The sequence below is a fragment of the Cygnus olor genome, chromosome 6, assembly GCF_009769625.2.
Source record: "Cygnus olor isolate bCygOlo1 chromosome 6, bCygOlo1.pri.v2, whole genome shotgun sequence".
Classification (NCBI taxonomy): domain Eukaryota; kingdom Metazoa; phylum Chordata; class Aves; order Anseriformes; family Anatidae; genus Cygnus; species Cygnus olor.
In genome coordinates, this window is record NC_049174.1 from 28083116 (window position 1) to 28107557 (window position 24442).

At 39.4% G+C, this 24442-nt stretch overlaps 1 protein-coding gene across 3 annotated transcripts in view; it reads left to right on the top strand.

The window, feature by feature from the left end:
• Positions 1-24442, top strand: part of CNTNAP5 (contactin associated protein family member 5) — a 285261-nt gene that overhangs the window by 245645 nt on the left and 15174 nt on the right. For 2 of the 3 annotated variants that reach the window (XM_040561102.1, XM_040561101.1), the window contains 4 exons: positions 4062-4301; positions 5891-6115; positions 19449-19579; positions 20941-21025. In XM_040561102.1, the coding sequence (XP_040417036.1) occupies positions 4062-4301; positions 5891-6115; positions 19449-19579; positions 20941-21025 (681 nt within the window). The remainder of the gene's footprint in view (positions 1-4061; positions 4302-5890; positions 6116-19448; positions 19580-20940; positions 21026-24442) is intronic. The other variant, XM_040561103.1, reaches the window with a different exon arrangement.

Sequence of the window (24442 nt, forward strand, 5' to 3'; positions counted from 1 at the left end):
ATACCATGTGCAAGAAATCTTCAGTGCATGATGCTCCTAGGATTCCACTGCAGTGATGATTTCTTACACATGCCATAGAAAGTGTACTTTCCTAACTGGATTTACCTGGAGGTAAAAGCAAAAGGAGAGGAGTCAAAATAGAGCAGTTCAAATCTAATACCTCTCCTTTCTCCCTGTTATCAATAGCAATACAACGTGACAGGATTCAGCTTTACAATTCTTGTTTTATTCCATCACTTTCTATAAATGTCTGACCGTATTCAATTATGGTTTCTCTCTGTTAAGGCAAAATAGTTATGAATAGTCAGTAAGAGACAAAAGGGTAGATTATGCAATGTTTGTATGATTAGCTGGTGTATTTATTGTGTAATTGACTCATAAGGTACTTAGGTATTTATCTAAGTAGTATCAGAAAGAGTTTTTCTATGACTGCACTTGTTAAAATAATTTAGAATAAAGACAGTCTGCTTAAGGGCAACATTGGCACACATGGAGTATGTGACGGGCTTCTGGGATAGCTTTCTCTGTATGTGCAATGCGAAAGGGAGAAATGAATTTTCATTGCCAGTACATTGAGGATTACCCAAAATCAAACAAGCTCAAATTTTAGAGCAGCCTAAAGGAACTGGAAACCCATTTCTCACTTTCTTTTAGAGGGCATTGGGTATCTAACTGCTTCTGGCTGCTTTATAATCCTCAGCAATAGGATAGATATCCTTGTACCTGGTTATGTTCCTCTGTTAATTTGAAAAAAAATTACAGTAGAAGGATCAAATCCTGAACAAGTTTACAAGCTGATCACATTACAATATCAATGATTAGCTGATTACAATATCAACTTGACCAAACTGTGCAGCAGCAGGCCAATTTGGTCTGAAGGAACAGACAAAAATCCTTCCCTTCAATGGACTCACTCTCAGTATTTAAAATGAGTGACTTTGGATACTGCACCTTCTGGCATATCTTTGTTGTCCAAGAGGAGTTCTGTAACCATTTTCTCTGATGCTGTAGTCTGAGATGAAATGTGCTGTCTTATCCAGTGAAGGCGTGTTCATAACACCCCAGGATGGGGAGGAGAGTGGAAAGACATCTTCACAGACCTCTTTTTAAAACAGGATTTGCACTCAGACTTGTAACATCAGAGAAGCAAAATAAAAATCCTGAGAGGTTACTTTCATGCCTACAGCCTTGATCAGAAATTTTTGTTCTATTTATTTGGTATGTTAAAGAGACTGGCAAAGTTAAGTGCTTGGGTTCCTGCTTTTATCTTGAGAGCAATGGTGTGAGGAATCCTTGGGGAAATCTCTGTCTCTTGTAAGTGGTCCAAAAACAACATACCACAGGCAGAGTCAACATCTGAGAAACTTTCTTGGGGGACAGAGAGAAGGAAGGAGAGAATAAGAAGGGACATATTTTGCCTGTTTGATGTTGCTCTTGTTAAAAGAAACTGGGGACACTTTTGGATGTTTTAAAGGCCAGGAGTAGGCTTAAATTCTTGTGTATCCTGACTGCTTACTACAACTTTTAGTCTGAGACTAACAAGTGTGACTTGGATGTCTTCTGAGTAATATCATAGCAAGTTCTCCTACTCCCAAGTAATGATAGTTGTTGTTCTTACACTCTCATACCCTATCATTTTCTTTGCATCCATTACATAAAACAAGAACACTCCTAACATTCTTCACTTCAGCCTCCCTAATCCAGTTCTTACTAACAAAAAAGCCTTTGCTTTTAAAAGCAAATCCTCAGTTCACTGATAGAACCTTAATATATTATCCAGTTGTGTCACTAGGCTATACTATTGGTGCTCAGTTGTGCTTCTTGCCCCCTCCTCTCAAACTCTCTCTTTTCTGCCCCAAGGCTTTTCAGTAAAATTCAGCTGCATAAATACCTTTCTGAAAGTGGCATTGCACATTTGCAACTTTAACCCTGTTTAACCCTGTTTTTTGTTGTTGTTGTTGTACCTGAGGCTTATCTTAAAATCTGTTTTCCTGAACAAAACATTTAGATTGCATGCATGAAATTGTGTAGTCCAACAGACCTATTAGGCTTTGCTAATTCTTCCTACTCTAATTTGGGAAAGATTTTTTTTGTTTTGTTTTCCATTTTTCCACATTTCCACAGAATGTATTTGAAGATTAGTTCTGGTCAATAGAGGAAAACTTCCATAATGCCCAAATAATAAACAGATTTGCTTAATTGATGCTGTGTGGATCTAGGATTGGATAGATGGTCTCTGTTAAGCTCTATAATCTCCAGACATTAGAAGAGGAGAAGAGTAAGAAACTCGTATTACGCAGCTTTCCAAAGCACTACTGCGAGCAGTAAAAATATGGGCAGTTCAGTAAACATGACATCTGTAGAATACTTAACAATAGTTCCTTTAAAGTGTTACATTTAAATGTACCAGCTGGAATTTGTTTGTGTGCCAAAAGGAGTCAAGGAAATTTTCATTTATCCTTGAAAAATTTGTGGTTACTACCCGTACAAGAGAAAACAGAGTAACCAGTAATTTTAAAGGGAGAAATCACATTCCTTCTTATTTGGACATTACTGAAAATTTTGCATGGTGTGTTTTGGTTTTGGAGTAAAATCTCCAAAGAAAAGGATCACATGTACACAGTGCAAATGCAAAAGGCCCAATTGTTGTGCTCAGAGAGGGCCTTTAAAATAAGTAAGTTAACGTTCATTCATCTGGAAAGAGCAATTGGCTTAATAAGATTTTGAAAATGTTTGTTTCACTGAGAAAGACACCGTAATATTAGTATAAAGTAAACCTCTCTTACACATACTATCTTGAATTTAGTTATTCTAATTCAAATCCAGTACTTCTGCTGTTAGCTTACCAGAAAGAAAAATAAGTCGGAATAGTATAATGGAACAATACTGTTTTGGTGAGATTGCTTCTCAGACTGTTGTTTCATTCTCATAGTTTGCAGAAGTCTTGATTTAATTAAACAATTTGTGACAGAAAAGATGCTCTTCTACAAGGACTCATCAAAAGATCCAGTTATGCATTTTGTAATTGAACAAACTTCTATAGAAGAAGAATTTGGAAAGATAACTTCTTTCATACTTCTTTCTTCTTTATTGATGCATTATCAATAAAGCTAGCATTTCAAGGGCTACAAGTGCTATTAATTCGTCGGCCAGAGTTAGATTTCATAGCAGCAATCAAAATTGTAGTAAATTTGAGAGCAAAAACATTGGTAACTGCCTAACAAAGCCTACAATAATAAAAATGTTGATATTTTCACAAAGTACTCTGACTGTGATCAATAATTACTATTATTGTGAGAGACCACCTCCTAAGGGAAAACTATCTTCATTTCACTGTTCAAAATTTCAGTGGGCAGCTAAGATGCTCGTTAGCCTGTAGAGACTGGACTGCTCTCTTGCTAAAATCCATACAGCTTTGTTCTTCACAAAGAAATGCAATTATGTTTAACAATTGTAATAAATTTCACAACTGTAACCCAAACTCATGTTTCTTGCCTACAACAAATATTCACATGCAACATCAGGTTGGTCAGTCATGCATCAATTCTGACTCCAAAGTCATTTCCCTTCAGCCATCAAACCTGGCACTGAACATGATTCATCCTTGATAACTGGACTCATCAGCATGTGTAACTCATCTGATGTTGGGATTAGGGTGTTATTTATACTCCATACTATAGCAACAAATAGGAGAAAAAAAAAAAAAAAAAAAAAGAGTTTCTCATTTATTAGGTGATATGTGTACTTATGAGAAAGAAGCTAATCTTTTCCCAAATGAATTTGCAATTTAAATACCAAACAGGGCAGTAGATAAGGCAGAAAAGAAAAGAAGGGCAACTGGAAAGTTAGACGCAGCGTTAGTCCTTTCTTACAGATAGAGACCTTTAGTTTCCAGGGCTTTCCATCTGTCATCTTTTGCTACAGTGTGCATTGATACACAAAAGATAATATTTTTAAAATTTAATGGATTCATATTTATACCTATGGATTGAACTTCAGGGCTTTGATTACTTTGTGGACTCATCAGTAAATGCATGTCCTATTTTTTCTCTCTTTTTCAGGGGGAACAGCTTCCAGACAAAAGGGCTTTATGGGATGTATTCGATCTCTGCATTTAAATGGACAGAAACTTGACCTTGAAGAAAGAGCTAAAATGACTTCTGGTGTTAAACCTGGATGTCCAGGACATTGCAGTAGTTATGGTAACCTGTGCCATAATGGAGGGAAATGTGTGGAGAAGTATAATGGGTATTACTGTGATTGTACCAACTCGGCCTATGAAGGACCGTTCTGCAAGAAAGGTAGGCAGAGAGCTTTGATCCTAAGTCATTAGTGGTCTCTGAATGTATCTAACACAATTTCATCCATGTCAGCTTGGTGTCCACCATATTAGAAGAGTGTGTTCTAATATCAGCTTTACCCTGAGCATCACTAAGTGTTTATGTTAAGTGGACTATAACTCCTCCTCTTGTTGACTTCAGTGATGGATGGCCTCAGAAATTAAAATGGTTCAAGCTGTACTGTTACTTAAATTACCAACTGTATTGCATGATTCCTGTATTCAGTTGCATATAACTTGGTCCAGACATTAACCAATAGGGCTGAAAACTTCCATGATGGTTCTTCCCATGTATGAATGCTTCATTTGCTTGGTTTTAAACCTCATCCAGCTTTGTCCACCTTAATAAAATCTTAAGGGCTTTTCATTACAGAATTTTGGAGCAATGATGTGACAAAAAGAGTTAATCTTTTTATTTTTGTTGCTATCACTGTGATAACCCATCTAAACCTGGCCATAAGAAGAGACATCAAAAATAAATGTGCAACATTCAGGAGAAAACGGATTTCCATGGTTTAGTTTCTGATGAGCGTGTCCTCACTGAACCTGTTTGCTGGCTTTTAGGAGACGGTGCCAACACCAGAAAAAGGAGCAGGGCAAATAAATAGCAACCAGTTTAAATAACATGCTCTTTGGGAGAGGAAGAAACTACCAAAATCACTGCTCAATAACAGCAAGGTGCAATGTGAGTGTTTTAATTTCCGTGACTGCCCCTCACCTTACAAATGTGACAGGCTAAGTGGGCCACATCATCTGCTGGTGTAAATCGGCTTAGTTGTACTCAAGTCCATAGAACTATGCCCACTTACATGAGCTGAGGATTTGGCACGGATGTCACGGGAGGCATATAGAATACCCACATAGTGTCCTGTTAGGAGATACTGCTATAGTGGCGGATCTGCTTTATTGGAGAGAGTACTTGTAATCAGCCAATAGTGGAAGATATTACCATCCTGACTTTGCTGTGTCTCACATTAGGAAAACTGCTGTTGTCACATGCATGTATTTCATGGCCAGACTGTGTTGCGTGTTGAAAACATAACTGTGAGATCTTATAGTTTGAGTACACACAGGTAGATATTTGTCTTCTTTTGAAGCTACTGCTCTCCCTCAGTGAGTGTCTTTGGATTAATGTGTTGTTTTAATAATGACTTTGCTTAAAAAGAAGACTAGAAAAGACAAATATATTGTTGTCATTACTGTGGGGGAAGACAGAGAATATTGCCTTACATGTCAACTGTCAGAAGGTAGTAAACCGAGCGTTTATTTGACTGACCAACATTTTGACCTGTTCCATCTTGTGGAGCTATGATTCAAGCCCTAAAATTGTTGAATATAGAGGCCTGTCTCTGTACACTGCCCTTCTATGCATCAGACAAATAGACTGTAAGGGAGGGCACTCTGCTCATCCAAAGGAATGGTGATGTCAGCTGGACCAGGGGCATTTTGCCATGTTCTGCTTCTGAGGCAGTCAGCTCATGCGCATGCCTGTCTGGGACATCTGAAAATGCAGTGGCTGAAATGATTCCCTTGGTTTATATGTGCTTTCAGAGGTTTCTGCGTTATTTGAAGCCAGCACTTCCGTTACCTATATTTTCCAAGAACCTTATCCTGTCACAAAAAATGCAAGCAGTTCAAGCTCTGCCATTTATGCGGATGCTGTCATGCCCAAGGAAAATATTGCATTCAGCTTTCTCACGGCACATACTCCAAGCCTTCTGCTGTACATCAACACCTACTTTCATGAATATTTGGCTGTGATTCTCTCCAAAAATGGTAAGTACTCTTGATTTGCTACCAAAGGGAGACCAATGTGGCTATGATTTTTGTGAGAATAGTACCTGCAACTTTATCAGCTTTGTGGTATTCAGTTCATGCAAATAGCCATCACTCTTGTTTATGTCCCTTTATTTGGCATTCAGTGCTACACTTGCCTATTCAGTCTTTGAATAATTATGTTGTTGGGGCTTAAAATGTGCTTTGACTTCCATTTGGCAAGACTGCACAATAGCAATTCCTTGCTATTTATTCCACAGTGAGATCCATTAGGCCTCCAGGATAAAGGAATGAGAAATTCCATGACTGTACAAGAACACTTGGTGCAGAAATATATTATTTTATCTTTTGCACTCTCTATTGGCATGCGTATTGCTCTTCACTGCATTGTTTCAATGGAATATGGCCAGTACATCTGAGTATTAAAGCCAGAAAATGTACAGATCTTCTAGGTTCACTGACCAGAACATCCATTTGCTATTAGAAGGTAAATGGTGTGGGCACATTCCGAAAACATGTAAAGATTTTAGGGGCATAAACCCTCTGTCTTCTCAGTAAGGCTCTGGCTTCTGAGTCCTTGCAGTGCTTTCAGAAAACTTACTCCAGACATGCATCATCCTATACAAATTGGGATGTTTGAATTATTCAAGACTTATCAGGCACTGGAGCACTGGAAATGATGAGTAAGCATATTGGTGAGTCACTAGCCTGTGGCAGAACAATAGAAAGTTAATGTTATGTGCTTGAATATGTGCATTTGACCGAATGACCCAGACCACTCTGAAGCCTTGCAAATTCCAAAATAGCTAAGCTCTGAAGTACCATCAAATTAAAGTATAAAGGAGAAAAAAAAAAAAAAAAAAAAAAAAAAAAACTTTTATTCTCTGTATGGATTTTGCAGTAGTTTATATCCTGGTTATGTCAGGTGGCCAGCATTCAGGCTGGCATGGAATGAATAGCCAAATCCCTGGCTGCCCCTCCTGCAGCCAGGGCAGTATCAGCCTGGGGCCCATCTCCCCTAAGGGAAGTAGCAGGAGGGTGGTGGGACTCTTGAGGAAACCTTCTTTTTTCTCTTCTGCCATCCAGTCCCACATTTCCATCTCCACTTTGCTCTCAGATGCAGGTGTTCAGTGTATATGATGTTCAGATATATGAATATTCCAGTGCAAAGCTCCGGAGTTGGAGAGGTTAGTCCCTGCTGAGGTGAAAGCTTGGAATTTGCTTCTCAGTTACACTGAGGTCTCTTTATGCCAATCAAGCAATCAAAAATAGCCCTAAAGTAAATGAAAATGTAATATCCATTTATATCACCTTTACTGCTGTCGGAGTAGTATAAAATGACCTTAGAAACATGAGTCAATTGCCTTTTATTGATGAAATGCAACCATCAGCGAGGTGCAGTTGGGAGGTCTCTAAGAGGCAGGAACTCTCTAATGGTGATTGGGGAAGGAGTTGGGAACAGGACACTGGGATCTCTTGTAGTAGCTCAGCAGGACCACAGATTTTACAATAAATGTTTCATTTTGGCAGCTGCATCATCTGCAGAACTCCTCTTTGGCTCAGAAAGAGATAGAGATTCTTCCACTTCCAGAAATTAGGTGGAGCAGCTCTTAGCACACTCAGAATCAGGAGGCAGTTTGGACAGTAGTGTCTTTCTCATCTCTGTATGTATCTTTACTCATCTGTAAAATGAAGAGAACATTAGTTTAAAGGGTTGGTGAGATGTCAGGCTCCAAAACCCTGGACAATTAAAATGTAGCGTTGTACACAAAGAATTAAGATAACTAGCTGACCTTGGTTTTTAAGTCCTGTAAGTCTCTTTCAGATTTGTTCTATGCTTGCTCCTGTGTCATTCTGTCAGGACAGTCATTTTAGTCATGTATATTCTCTGTCTTTGGTTCCATATCAGTAGTTTTTTAAATCTCATGTCCTCTTATTTTTTAGTCTTGTTGGAATTGAAATTATTCCAATGAAAATAATGTTCAGATTATTCAGATTGCGTTACTCTTTCTTCCTCCAAGAGGTTTATGCTTGCCATAAAGTTACTGGGCTATGAATAATAATATTCTTTGTACCATTAAAAGTGAGCACAATTCCTTCTCTTTTATTGGCTCATTTTCAAGAATATTTGCTGAGACTGACAATGTGTAGTAGGACTTAGGTAGGTCCCTGCCATGTAACTGATAGTTAAATAAAGGTTAGGCTTCTGGTGAAACGGGGATGGGCATTCTCGCTTAAGAGGTGTGCAGTAATATTCTTTGCCATAATCCTAATGCCCTTTCCACTTGTTAAGAAACTATATTGGAAGAATCTATGTATACTTTAATGCTTCACAACCCAACCAAACTTTTGTAAGTATTTTTGAAGCTTCTGCTGGTGTATCCTGTCACTCCTTTTTTCTATCAGCCACAAACCAACTATGCAAATTATTAGTTAATAAAAATGGCAATGAGAAGAATGTTCCTGGTAGTTCAGACTTCTCACGTTAAATAACGTAAAAGAAGTGAAAGTGTCTGCAAGGCTTGTTCATATTTAGACTATATTGAAAGGAGTTTATGTGAAAATGAGTTTGTATGGGCAACTGTGGTCTAATCCAGTCAGGTGTGAAATATTCCCTGTAAAATCAATTGGTTTCAGTAAAATTAATAAATAATCACATTTAACCCCAAGCACTTTACACTGGCAGACTGTAAAGGAGGTCATATCATTAGAACATACAGTACACACTGATTGAGACACCAGAATTTTGGTAGTAAAATGATTCACTTAGAGTTACTCAGTGGGTCAGTTTGAGATCTGGGAATGGAAATAAAAATCTCCTCATACTCAGTCATTTCTTTATGCATGCTGCACATTGCCACTCACATAGAAAGCCCTTCCAGTGCTTGGAGCCTTAGAGGGCAGGTGCTTCATGTAGGAAATAAAGATATAACAGATGTTGGGCACCACTATGTGTCAGTGAAGGAGCTACCATTCTGGATCTATACAGATGACCTCCTTCTCTTAAATTAGATGCTCAGTGGTGCCTTGCAACTAGTATTTCTAGAAACAGTTCCCACTCTAGTGATTTATCTATATCACAATGTTTTTCTTACCTCTGGTCAATGGATTTCATGTCATGGCATGGGTAAGTTTTCTAAAGTTTATGTTTTTAAACATGACTCAGTAGGGATTCTTTCTGCTATTAGTGAATACTTAGTCTTCTATATCACACATGTGCCTTTGAAAATGGATGCAATAACTTAGCATTTCTGTCCTCCCCAGTCTTCTTAGAATCATGGAATGGTTTGGATTGGAAGGGACCTTAAAGATCACCTAATTCCATCCCCCTTGCCATGGGCAGGGATACCTTCCACTAGACCAGGTTGCTCAGAGCCTCATCCAACCTGGTCTTAGACACTTCCAAGGATGGGACATCCACAAGACTTTTTCTAGATTATTTTTTTTCAGGGGGTATATGCCCTCGAACATCTGCATCTTGTAACACTAATTAATCGAATGGTGAGGAGTCTGGTTTGGTGTCGTTAATTAGCATGATGAAAGACATTTGCACATCACAGAGCTGTGCTTTCTTATGAATAGTGCTGCAAGGTCATGTGCTTTGTGATCTTTCATCCTTGAGGGATAGCTGAGTAACCTGATTATTTTGTGTCTATGGACAGAGCTGTGCTGCAGCAGAGCCACTGTGGGTGCACTCTCAAGCTTGTCACAGTAATGGTGGTCCATTTATAAATGGCTCCCGGCAATACCAACACTGCAGAAGGGCACTGCTTCCACAGTGTTATGCAAATACAGCTGGTCTTGTCTTCTGGTCAGAGCTGCTGCATATGTGGCCTGCCTTTGCACTTTTCTCATCTTTCCCATGCACATGCGCGCGCGCACACTACTTTCTCTTCACAGGGCTGCAAATGCACTGCATCAGTCTTAGGATGAGGCTCTGGGAACTAGGCTGCACTCTCCTTTTCATTCCACGTTTTTGCTAATTCGCATGATTTCACCAAATTATCAATAACTTAGTATTATACTGCACTCAGCTTGATACCTAAAGATAGAAATTGATGGGAGTGGGAAATGTCAGGATAGAAACCATTAGTGCCTCTTGTTTCTATATTCTTCCTTCCCTCTGCAAGTAATCAAATGTGATATGAATATGATGATGAATTCTAGAAAATGTTTCTTTCTTTCTTGCCTTTGTCTGTTAGTATGGTTGGGCTTCTTCAATTCCAAATCTAGAAAAAGAGCAGATAGCCAACATCAAAGAAAAGAGATAGGACCTCAAACTATTCTAGAATGACTGAAATGTATCTGAAGTTATTATCTGATCTCCTAAGAAACTAAGCAATTTGAGTCCCTTTTTTATTGCCTCTATTCAGGACCTATTGTCATGAGAGTGAGCTCTGTTCCCAATTTCTTTGGGAAAGCAAGTCTCTGAAATTGCATAGGAAGGATTAAAGACAAGAAAAAAGCACATTACAAGCAAAAGTACAATTGAAAACAGCTTGCAAAATTCTTCTATCAGCTCTGTGATATTGTGGTATTCAAAATATAGTAGCAGGACCTAGATCAGCCTTACAGCCCTGTCCTAAAAGTTCTTGAAATCAGCTGATGCTTAATCGGAAAAGAAACCAAAAGCTGTAATAGAGGTGGGCTAAATTAACTGTCTTAAAAAAAAAGAAAATGTCATCATTGAGAAGCTACTGACATTTTGCCTTTTAATAAACTAGTAATCTACTCTCATCTCCTTATGTCTCAAACTCAGCAACAGCCTTTCTATTGAAGGCATGTAAATTATCCTTGTAGTTTTTGCCTTGCAAATCTGGTAAGCTGTGTCTCCAACAATTTTTGTCAAACAAAAACAAAGCTTTTGTCATTCAGTGTTAAAGTCAGGCCAAAATAAACTAATTCATTCTTCGAGCCAAGGACTCTTGAATCTGTGCATTGCAGGGTTCAGTGGAGCAAAGCTAAATTAGAGAAAATAGGATCTACTGCAACATTGGGGTGGGTTTGGGGGGTGACTTTCAAGTCTTCACTGGGGCTTTCTCTGTTTGAGAACACCTTCTGGTTTAAAGAGTTTCAACACCCATTGAACAACCTGCATAATTTACGTGACTGTGAAGTGGGAAATTGTGCCAAGGTTCAGGTATAGTTATTTTTAACAGATCAGGAGCAGGAAAGTAAGTCATGTTGGGAAGTGAGGAAGACAGCTTTGTTGAGGAGACTAGTTCTCAAGCAACTCTGAATAGACTAAGAAATGTTTCTTGCCTAGCTCTGGTTTAAATCATTAAATGCTTTTATACGGCAAATAGGAGAGTATATTTTCTAAAAAATCGTTTCGAAAAATTGCTGTAGTTGGTCCTGAAATATTTTGTTTACTGGGGGAGTGGGCAGTGAGAGTTTGATCAGGAATGCTGAATGTAAAAAAAAAATTGCCCCTGATTGACTGTGAATGGGACACTATCTGTGGCACCATAAGTGGAAGGATTGAATGGCAGGAGATCTTCCAAACAGTTTCTTTATGTAAACAGAGAACCTTCTCTTGTTAGAAACATCTCTGGTCCCTTGGATGATCCCTTGTTGTATGCACACCTCACAGAAAGTGGACATACTGATTAGAGTTTTCAGTTCAAATCCTGCACTAAAGTCATTGAGTCATCTGAGTGGACTTGGCACCCAAAGCCTTTTTCGGTTGTTTTGTTTTGTTTTACCATATGCCATTCTAAATCTCTAAGTGTACAAGACTTCTTTGAAAGGAGAAGCAGTCATAGCATTCAGCCAAGGACTCTGGCAGATTTCTTTATCTGCTTTCCAAGAGGACAGAACTGAAAGATCTGTCTCATTAGCTCAATTCATGGACATGTTTGTACTCACAGAGATCATTTTACTGTGCTGAAGGGTCAGGAGATGTTCTGGAGACCCACAAGGGAGAAACAAGGGAACTGTAATTGGATTACATTGAGCAGGAATGGCTGAGCATGCAGTTAATAATTGATCTTTGCTCTGCATATATACAGACTGACTTTGAACTTACTGGTTTCTGACATAAAACCCCAGACCAATGACCGCAGATAATCAGCTAGGAAGAAAACATACATTTTATTTGACTGAAGGAGGTGTTTATCTCCTGGAAGATCGAAATGTCAAGCTCACATTGTGCTGTTAAAAAGTCATTTTTATTTTTGGATTTCTAAGGAGTTGTCCCAAAAGGAGCGGGGAGGAAGGACAGAGTCAGAAGCTCCTGTTTAAGTGGATGCTGCAGATTATATATGTGTGTGTGTGTTTGTGTTCTTCAGTAATTCTGAAGTGTCTTTTTACAACCTGACTTGCCAAAAACTTTAGCCATGAGGATTGATCTTAGTCATTTCTCAGTTATTCCTAAATTATGAAGTATCTGTGTTGTGGATGTAGAGATATGTAGTCTGGTAGAAATTCAAGTGCTGCTGTGGAGCAGTGTAGCTGTTTCCACACAACTTGGAACAGGCAAACCTTCTTCTGTCTTGCTTATAACATCCCTATTAGCATGTTAATTTTTCCCATTAAAAATGAGTTATGCTGGCTGTTACACTGGATAATGAAGAGGGACTTTGTTCCTCTTTGCCGGAGGAAAATGGGTGTTTATGTCTCAGTTTTTACTAGCAAGACCAGCCTTCAGGAATCCTATGTCCCAGAGATCAGGGGGAAAATCTGGAACAAGCAAGATGTACCCTCGGTGAGAGAGGAAACTGGACAAACATAAGTCCGTGAGTTCACATGAGTACTGAGAGAGCTGGCAGATGTCAGTTTATGCTGGGCACTGCCCAGTTGGAAAGCAGCTTCCCAGAAAAGGGCCTGGAGTCCTTATGAATGCTAAGTTGTACATGAGCCAGCAGTGTGCCCTTACTGCAAAGAGGCCTAATGGTATGAGCCAGGATCTTGGTGCAGGCAGGTTGGCGTGAATTCCTTGGGGTATCACAGCAGAGGTTCTCGGTCTTTTTTGCCTGCAAGCTCTTTGCACAGAGTTGGTGTTGATGTGTAATTTGCAAAGCCAGGTCAAACTTGTGAAATATAATTCATAGGATGTTACTTTGTTTTGTTCACTGGGTAAAAAGTAAAGGCTCCTCCTGCCAGCCTGGCTGCTACACTAGTCTTAAATGAAAAGTACTCTGTAAGATCAAAGCCTGGATAGATTTCGCTGTATACAAAGATGAGTGAACTGTAGGACCATACTGAGTGTCTGACCATGAGAAGATTAATGGCATACAGTGTGTGTTCAAAGACAAGAGGAGAGATCTGAGCATCAGATCCAATAGTATTATACAGATAGCTTTTGTTAAAAGAAGGGTCTTAAATTGACTTTTGAAATTCCACAGCATGCATGGAAAAAGTATAGGTTAAAATTTACCAGAATAAATCTCAGAACCAGAAAGCGGGTAATTTCAGGGAGATTTAATTTCATCTGATGCCCTGAACTCTTCATCTTTACATTAAATCACCTTTGGGGAAAAAAGTAATTAATGTAACATCACAGTGTAAAAGAAAAGGCAACCAGTCCTTCACCAGAAAGAAGTGGCTAGACATGGAGAGGTAGTGATAATGCTGATAGTGGGTAACAGTATTATTTGAAACTGCTGCTCATCCAGAGGTTTTCTGTAATTTTCCAAAGGATGTTAGCATTCATCTACTTCACCAACAGATAACATGTAGCACAGAGAAGGAAAATGATTTGTCAATAGTCAACAAGTTGGTAAATCGGGAATGGTGGCAGCGCTCTCCCCATTGCCTCCAGGGTACACAAATATACTGCTGTGTATGATGGTAGGATACCCATGAGCTGAACTCATGTGGACAGTGATTAGTATATTCCATATCTATGGGTTAGCCCTTTTCCCATTTTAGGCCCAGCCACATGGGCATGAATATGGGTTGTCTTGTATAGAACATTCCCCTTAAAATCATTGGAATAACCTTGGTGTATAAGCCACTGCATGATGAGATATACAACTGTGGACCTCTGGGTCATCTTTTAGACGTGCAATATTTTCTAGCTTTGGAGTAAGATGCATCTGCCAGTTCCTTTTTAATTGCTGGTCAGCCTGTGTTAAGCCAACTGGAGGCTGGTGGAAATGAGATGTCTAGCAAGGTTAAACAAATTTGTCAGTCGTATAAGGGAACTTGCTGCATTTGTTGATGTTTAAGTGAAATTCTTAATTCTGCTCCAGCTGCCTAGCAGGATTGCAAAGCAAGCTGAGGTCATGGGCCTCCAGACAGACTCCTATTCTGCTTGCTTGTTTGTTTTTAAGGAGGGGGCTGCTTAGTTTTTGTTGTTGTTTTGCTTTTTTTTCTTCTCTAAATTGAAGAAATGCAATGTGAAAGTGTGTTATTAATATACGATGTCTTGAATATGATCTGTAAGTCCTGAATGCTTCAAGTCTTGAGTGGGTAGTATTCAAATAAGCACCTTTTTCACTGCCATGAGAGATTAGCAGAATTTGGGAGGCATGATTTATTTTTTTAACCGTGTAAAACAATGTCATCTGAACCAACACTGTAGCTGAGAAATCGTATCAGCAAACATGTTCAGCAGTTTCTCCTCTTTGTTTTCTCTGAGCAAAGCAAATAGCAAGAGTCATCTCCTAAAAATGTGCAAGTATTTTCTTAGTTAAAAGCCAGTGGATGCAGAGGAGATGGGCCCTGTTCTTTGAATCACCAGTGGCACTTCCACGGAAGAGTAAATTTACTGAGTAAATATCCCTGGGGAGAAGCTGCTAATTAAGGAGCAGGTTTCTTAGCCAGCTGCTCCTAACCAGGAAAGCATTTGTTCATTTTTAAATATCTAGGCTATAAAGAGGGACACTGAAGCTGTACAAGTTGCCAGAGAGGTATTTTCTGGTAGAGATGACTGAAAGTTGTCATTTGCTATTCTGCAATCAGGAATGAAAAAGCGACATTTCCACTTTACGAGTTGCAAATGACTTTCTGGGCTAAATATTTTAATTCTTTTCATAATAGCAACAATATCAATAGGCTTACTAATATTTCCCACCTGTTGTTTAATTGGTGCTGTCCTTTATTATTTTGTCTGTTAGCAATAGCTCAGTGCTGAGGGTGGGTAGGGTTAGCATCAGTAACACCTTCCTGTCTGACGAGGGTGACTGCCAGTGTGAGAGAGCTCGTAGAGGTCCTGTTGGTACTTCTGTATTTCTGGGTGCCTCTGTGGCAATGGGACATGCAGGTGTATTATGAGGTCCTTATCCTAATGCAGTGTTTCATATTTTATACATACACACTTCTCCCAAACTATACTTGTCAGCTGCCCTGATTTAAGTGATTTTTCCTGATGTTACATGATGGTGATAAAGCTGTACATTTTATGTGTGTCAGCCGCACATGCTCCCTGCGCTAACCTCAGCTTCTCGGAGGGGTGCAAGATGTCTTGCCAGCTGCTCCAGCCAGTTTAAGTCATTAAAAACTGCTACTGAACTTGTTTTAGATGTTGGGTTCAATCTGGGCTCATTTAAAACCCGTTTCTATAAATGAAAGTCCCGCAGAGAAGTCTCAGACCCCAAGGGCTTGTCATTCCCTTTCTTGCTGTTTGGTTCTTCAAGACAAAATGACACAAGACCGGTAGTCCTGGTGGTATGTGTGACAAGAACCTTGCTTATGAATAACTTTCTTCTTCAGGCTGAGCACTTTGAAGTCTCAAACCAGCATAATATCCCTGTATTATTACTAGACTCAAGAGCTGCTGCTTCATCTTTCTTGTCCCCAGGAAAGGGGTAGAAACAGTTTGAAGGCACCATGCTATTTCTGTAGCTGCCTGGGGTTTAGTTATGCTGATACTTGATCATTAGCGTACTGCTAGCAAGTACTACCCCTGACCTATATCACCACTGAAAGAGTATCCTGGGAGTGTTTTGTTTCAGAAGAATCATCCCCTACATATTTACCAATATGGGATGGCATAAATACTTCCCTTTTGTGTCTATTTCCCAGAACATTCCTCTGTACAAGGGGATCCCTGTGGAATCCTGTTAAAATGGCTCTGAAGCCACTTGATATGAGTGGAAAGATGTCATTCAGCCCTACAGTCATGGATTATACTACTGCAAATTACAGTTTGAAAGCCACAGTGGTGTGTAGCAAGCCAGCTTTGATACTAGTAGTGGCCTTGTCATAGTAGCGTTGCAGCCCATGTGGACTCATTGCCTGCAGAAGTGGAGAAAAGAGGTCACACAGCAGATAAACTATGCCTGCTCCTCTGTCATGCTGTTCTGGAGGTAGCGCAGTGTATCTGCATGGTGATCCGTAGTCTGCAGTGGCAGTTACCTCCAGAATTTGAAGCTAAAAGGGATGGCTATAATCATTAAGTGTGAATCTACTCTTATCTAATACTACTGAGGTAATATGTCCAGGAAAATTTCACTGCCGAAGGCCAAAAACATGATACCTCTCTTTCCTTCCCTCCCTCTTTTATGGACTTGATAGAAATTGCCTCCAGCAATTCCACACATATTAGAGAAGGAAGAAAACACAACAGGCAGTGCATTGCTTGAGCATTATGGCACTCCAGGTGTGCATGCTCAGACACAGGGAGCTGAAAAGAGGATGACAAGCATGACTGCAACAAGACTGCCAGAAATTATGCTGCTTATGATTAGTGTGAATCCCTATTGTGAGGCAGAAATGATGCAAAAATGAGAATAGGAGCTGCTTTATGCACAGGTTTTTATTTGTGGTTAGTGACACTGGGATGATATGATAGAAAAAGCCAGCAGACCAGATAATCAAAATTCAGAGGCCAAAAAAAAGTCTTAATAACAATTTTAATTAATAATCAATTTATTTTGTCTGTCAAATAGCAAAATGGCAATGTAATCTACCAAAGTAACGATTCCGTATTCTGCCAACACTAAAAATTTTGATACTGAATGCATATCAAAATCAGCTCTCAGCTCCGTTGGTGTAAATGCCAAAACATCTCTGGAGACATGAGCCCATATACTTATGATTTATATTAATGCAAATTTGACCACAGGCAAAATGCCAACTTGAATAAAATGGTTTTGAAGAACAGCCATCCAAAAAAAAGTGTCTATTGATATTCAAAGCAATTTGATAAGATGTTATTATTTCTTTTAATGATTTAAGGTAAAATAATACCACTACAGAAATTAAGATTATTTCTTAATGAATGTCAAGAACCTCCTCCGTTGTCTCTATGGAACAGATGATTTCTGCTTTAAAGCAGAAATTGGTGTTTCTCTGATGAAGACAATGAGTATTCACTCTATTTGAAGCAGCTAAGAGCCTGGATAGATTGCATATCTTGCTGACTGTTTGAACACAAATGTGCTGGTTACTATGTTGATCTCCTGGATGTAGTAGTACCATTTTTTATCTTATATACTGGTGTGATCATAGCATTTGAAAAGAACAGACAAGTGTGTTTTTAGATTTTCAAACTAATCATCTAGTACAAGGTCACAGACCAAATCTTGGCTGTGTTCTGTTTTTTGCACTAGGCCCTTTTCAAAGACTGCAGGTAAGAGGTGTGAGTGGCTGATAAAATGCTTCTTCTGGGATGCTATTTTCAACTAGGACCAGTCTGTTACTCTGTCACAATGCATTTCATTTCATTCTGTGTAGTCATCTCAGCTGTAACATGCAGGTTCAGACAACCTTTCCACTTTTTACTGAATGAACAAGTCTGAAGAAGTTCTGTTAACTTTTTTTTTTGCACTTGGGCTTCTTTTCTCATGTCTTTCTAACGTTATTATCAGATGTTCACACTTTTATTCCCTGTTGATGCATCACTCAGAAAATGTACAAGAAAATGGGACTATGATATAAGTTTGGACCTTTAACTTTAAAGGTGATAAACAGTAGTTCCTTGTCCTGGACATGCAATGAGGGGACAGGAGCTTTGCACTGTGAATCAGGGCAGCTGAATCAGGAACTATATTATCACACTGCATAATTTAGCAGTTGTTACTGACCTTGATCTCTTCAGAAATTTCCCTCTTACATCCATGACTATATGTGAGAAAGTAAATGCCTTTTAAATACTTTTTTTATTTATTGATTTAAACCATGACTTGATCCAGTAGACCTCTCAGTCAGCTAAAAAGCCTTCATCCTAGTAGTTCATTCTCATTTTCCCTCTCATCTATGAAAGCTTTGTTTCTATCCCGCAAAGCTCAGAGAGAGGTAGTGCTCATCTGGGATTACACAGAATGTTACAAAAAGAGCAGCTCTTAGGAGCCTGAGCAGCAAACATCCTGGTGAGGCAAAGGAAGAGAGATGATTTTAAAGGGACTTTGGGTCCAATTTGGAAGAACTGTTGACATAACTGTGAGTTGCATAGAGGTTGCAAAATTCCTTCTCTGCAGGAAGTTTATACATTGTTTTATACTCATAAAGTAGTTTTGCAAGAGCCTTAAGGACAGCAGTTGCAAGTGCTGTTGTAGTGCAGTTGCACTTATTCCTGCATTAAGGTCAAGGGTAAGGAGAGCAGTTATGTCCACATTATGCAGTGGAGGAGAACCACCTCTTGTCCCGTCCCCTGCCTCTAACTCTAGACAAGAAGTCAGTCTTGCAGCATTAATATGGCCGAATAGAGGAGCCAAGCAGGGCTGCTCATTCACCTCACTAAAATGCCAGACTACATCAAGGGTCAGTGGTGTGTCTCTGAAGTCACAATGCTGTATTTATTTTCTGCAAAGACTGAAAGAGATGCTTGGGATTTGTTTTAAATGAATTTTATTTATTTTTTCAAATAGTTTAGAAAACCAAAGTGTTTTTTTGGTAATCATTTGCAATACATCTTTTCTCACATTGCATATAAATCATAATGAATCTGGGCCTTTAAATGCTTTGAATTAAGTTACAATTCTCGCAGTCGTCACTGTCTTCTGCATTGGCTGTTATATCCTGATGAAGTCCTGACTTGGAATAGTAAAATGCACCAATATTAGTTTAACGGAATAGTGCAAGGCCTGCATGCCCTCTGGTGGAAGCAATCCTTCACAGACTACTGTACATCAGCTCTTGTGGCCATGCTAAATGTCTGACCTGTGGACAGACACCATCTCCTTTGTTATACTCAGTTACTCAATTAAGTTATGTTTCTCCACAGCAGAGTTTGTTAGCTAGTAAGAAGAAAAACTCTTCCAGTGCATTTTTTTTCCTACTTTTCATTAAAGTGTGAACTCTTCCATTTCTCTTCAACCTGTTCCTTGACTTTTTAACCTTGTTTCTCCACTATAATAAAAAGAAAATGAGTTATATGTTATGTAAAGGTATTGAACAGTATCTCATTATGGACACAAGTTTTATAGAATTTTGCTCTGCTTTTAAGGAAGTTTACAGGTCCGATATAAGCTGAGTAAGGATGGGCTCCTTATTTTCACAATTGACTCTGGAAATTTTGCCAACCGAGAGCTGCACCATGTGAAGATTAACAGAGAAGGCAGAGAGCTCATCATTCAGGTATGTCCTGGCTTATTTTCAGGGCTAGATTCCCAGTTTCATGTTCGGTGTAAAGGAATACTTCATGCCACAAACAGACCCACTGATTTCAGTGCCTGATTGCCAGTAGGAGGTCAAGCAGCAGAAAAGCCCTGTGAGTTAAACCAAAGCTCCATCCAGACCAGGGCCTGGCCCAGACCCTACCTTGAAGAGTGCCCAGCAGTGGTATTTTCAGTAGAGTGATTTCTCCCTTGTCTCTTACAATCTGTGAACTGGGAAACACCCTTGACCAGAAATTCATCTGGACCACTAGAGCAGTGCTGGGGCCTAGGGTTATCTGTGTGACCTGTAGGCCCAAAGGGATCACACAGTGTATATCATTAAAAAGCTGCCATATGGAGAAAAACAGCCAAGGAGGGAGCACCTGGGAAAGTTATTTCATTAGGTATATATGCCCCAAAGGAGAATGTGACCACAGCAGCCTTATCTTCTCAAAGAGGAAGGGCTGAGGGAATGCGGGGTGCAGCCACTGTGTGACTGCTGATGTCCTGTCCCTTTGCTAGATGTAGGCCCACCCTTCAGTGTGCCCTATGACTGTGGTGATTTCATGGGAGATGAGACCCCTCATCTGCCCCTGTTCTCCTGCATTGCCTGTTTTTCAAAGGCAGGATGAAGAGTACCATCTTACTGCTCCTTCTGCTTTCCTTCTGAGGCTAATTACATCATTTCGAATTACAAAACAAATTTGCTAGGTCTGGGCCATGATCATTTAACAGAGGAGTGGCAGGGTCGGTCTAAGGAGAAACCATGTGTTAATGAAAGAATAGAATGAGAAAGCAAAAGAAACACATGGAGCACCATGGTTTTTCTTTCCTCTGCAATTTCCATTTCTTGTTGTTAAAATAATACGCAGTTAACGCAGCAACTAAAATAGGTAAGCCTGATTATCTAGGAAGGAGGTTTAAGCTAACAGTCAGTGTTTTTCTCTATTACCAGTCTTCTATTGTCTGCTGCACTGTGGTTTTCTTCTATTGAGAACTAATTCTCCACGATACATTCCTAGAGAGGTCTCCTTTGAGTGCACTCTGAAGTGACTAGACATGAAATTTGGGAAGCAGGGGAATTTCAGTGTTAAACATTTTAAGCTTTTCTTCAGGGGAAGTTTCTTTAAATCCCTTTACATGACTATACTTGTGAACCGTCAGCTTCTCATGCAAAAATCAAAGCACATTCACTTTGCTATCTTTAGAAACTGAATCACGCTTGGGGGCAGAATTAACTTATTTGCAGCTGAGAGCCTTCCCACAAGTTTGCGGTACAGAGAAAGATCTAGGGGTATCTGTATGCTGTTTTAATGAACTAATTTTATTGACCTCTTCCAGGTTGATCAAGTTCTCAAACTCAAACACAACTTTTCTGAGATTGATTTTAAGGCCACCAAATCACTTACCTTGGGCAAGGTCACAGGTAGGTTTTACTAAAAATATTTCGGACTCATCAGTTATTATAGTGCTTGAGTTAACCTGTGCTGTGTGCTGGCTTTTTAATAGAGTTGTTAAAACAGAACTGATTTTCCTCTTAATTATAACTGATGTTTGGTCAGAATGCAGCAATATTCTGAGCCTTTATGGGCAGGTTTGGGGACCTGACACTTTTCAACCCAAGTAAGGGCTAAGCTAAAATCTCATTTTTTCAAGGGTCAGCTGTAGTGCTGAAATATTGAAAGAGCATTGCTTGTCATGATCTCTACCTTAAAGCGCCAGGTATAGATAACAAATCAGTAAACCAAGGCTTTTCTAAACAGCAAATGGAACATAGCACAAAGACCTTCAAACATATAACCAGCAAACTGAAGTTGCAAGTTGCAACTCAGCAGCACAGAAAGAAGCTAGATGTAGCCACAAAAATAGTAATTTTACAAGTTCAAGTTTCTTAAAATGTCAAAAAGCCCAGATGTGTATCTCCAGGGGTTTGGCATTCAGTTCCACTGAACACCACAGATCTGTCTCTAGACAAATTCTAATGGATACATCCTCCTCTGTTTTTTTCTCTCTCGCTCCAAAGTTTCTTGGGATTTTGTACTAGTAATAACATTAATGATAGCAGTAGTTAATCTTCGTAATTACACTAGTGTCATGAACTTGTTCATCCAGCTGATAGGAAATCTTATTGCTGTACCAGGAATCTCACAATTCATCCCAGCAAGTCACTTTAATTCCAACCTAATTCTAATTCTGGTTTCTTCTTCATATATTAAATGAATTTCCTCAGACTATTCTTCTGTGTTAGGGATTCATTTGCCAAGTTTTATTCCACATCTGTAGCTCTTTTGAGGAGAGTCCTCATGACCTCACATTGCAGGTCACAGATTCCCCTGATTCTTCTCTTCTTCAGGCTGAGCAGACCCAGCTCTCTCAGCCTTTTCTCATACAAAAGATACTCCAGTCCCTTAATCATCTTTGCAGCCCTTTGTGGACTTACTAAGTAAATCCTTGTCTGCTTTCTACGGGGGAGCCCAGAACCAAACCCAGCACTCCAGTTATGCAACACCCATAGAGACTACAGGGGAAGGATCATCTTCTTCTGTCTGCTGACATTGCTCTTCCCAAGGCAGTCCTGGATGCCAGGATAACATTGGCCACCTTTGCTGAATGGCATACTGCTGGCTCATGGTCAGCTTGTTGTCAGCCAGGACCCTCAGGTCTTTTCTCTGCAAAGCTGCTTTCCATCTGATTGGGCCCCCAGTCAGTGCTGGTGCATGGGGTTATTCTTAATCCAAGTGTAGACCGTTGAATTTTCTTTGTTGAAGTTCATAAGATTACTTTTTTCCTATTTCTCCAGTTTGTCAAGGTCCCTCTGAATGCTGGAGAGATCATCTGGTCTATCAACCCTGTTTTGTATCTTCTGCAAACTTACTGAAGTTGTAACCTGTCCAATACTGACAATAAAAAAATAAAAAAGCCTGACTGCTACAAAATCAAGAGTGCTTGCCTTGTAGTATCAAATGAGGAACTAGACTTTTATCATTTTAGGAATGTAGAACTTACATAAATGTGTCCATTCATAATTTCTAATATTTTACGGGTAAAATATTAACCATAGCTAGTTATAATGATGGCTTACCAAAAGGTGAATACTGTTAACCCAAATCAATATGCTCCAACTTCTTCCTTGTTCATCATCCCTTTCCCCTCAGTAAAAGCATAAACTTCTGGAGGCATGTGATGCTTAGTAGTAGATCTAGACTTTCGGCAGTGTTTGTTTTGAATGTCACTAGGATTTAGGTACCATTTAAGTGACCACTGAAATAGAACCATATAGAACCATATAGAAAAACTGTACCCTACACATCTGTACTATACTCTCCTGAAATTCTATCTCTTCTAACCTGAATACCACTGCAAGCAATCATTTGCCTGCTCTAATAGTTTATTACGGTTGCTTAACCACATGATTATATCATCTTCTTTCTTGACTCTACCATTCATTTTCCTCTGGCTGAGAAATCTCTAAGAGGGCTTCCAGCAAGACATCTCACAAGACTAAAACCTCTTCCTTACTAGATTTTCTTATGATAACCGTGCTAGCATAGTTGGAACTCTTGAAAAGTACAGTTTTATTCAATGACCAGTTTTTAAGTCTCCCACTGCCCCCAGCCCCTTTTGACTTTCTTTAGTCAAAAGCTACTTACACTCTGATACTTTTTTCTGCTTTTGAAATCTGCTGTATGTTTGAATGGCTGCCCTACACCCGTCTCTGAATTCTAGGAAAAAGCCTTCCATTTAAGGCAGAGGGGGTTCACCTGGAATTCAAATATAGGGACACTCACTCTGCCACAGACTGCTTGAATGACCTTGGGCAAGCCATTTATGTACAGATATAAAGGTAAGTAGGCATTTTATTCCCACTGGAACCAATCTCAGCTTTAGTATCTCTGTTCTTTATCAGTAAAGCATGGATAATAGAACATCCCTGCATCAGAGGGGCACTAGGAGGATAAAAGCATTAAAGGCTGTGAGCTGTTCAGATCCACAGTAATGGGGCCATATAGCTGCCTTAGAAAGATCAATCTAAATATAAGTGTGGCTTTGAAGACAAGGGAGTAAAAAGAAGCAGCATTCAAGTAGCCAACAGACATTTGTTGAATTCATCCTCACAGTATCCAACAGTGATAGAGAAATATTATTATCCCACAGTTCATTGTCATTTTTGTTCACACATATAGAGCTAAGACGCAAAAGGACCTATCCAAAGCTCATCGCTATCAATAGGACTCGTTTCCTGGACTTTAGCGAGTACTGGATTCAGACCCCAAGTGGGTTGTACAGTTTATGGCAAAGCCTTAGTGAAATCTTAGCCAGAGTCCCAGTGCATTTACTTTAAGTGCTCCTTACAGAGATCATACTGCTGAACTTAACCACGTGAGCTCTATTCTATTGACAATCTGACCTCACTGTGAGGCCAGTTCCACTTTAAACAAGGGAGTGAACTGCGTGACCTTTAGAGGTGTCTTTCAATTTAGATTATTCTGTAATTCTCTGATGTCAGATACACATTTACATATGCTTAGGTCTTGTCTAGAATAAAAAAGCTGTTATCCCAATGGAAAATATCATCTATTTGTTTTGGGGTTCACTGTATGATTCATAAGTGTCTGAATAACAGTTCCTTTCTACCCCATAATGTGTATGGTGTTGAAAGAAAGAAGAGTGAATGAAAGGATCTGAAAGTGGCTCTAGTTCAGTGTTGGAGTTCTTTATTTCTATTCTGAACTAGTTATATCAGCTCAGAAGTACCTAAGATGTGACCATATCTGCAGCAGCTTTTAGGTTGTTTTCTTTTTTTTTTTTTTTTTTTTCCCACTTTGAAAATTTCTCATTGTGC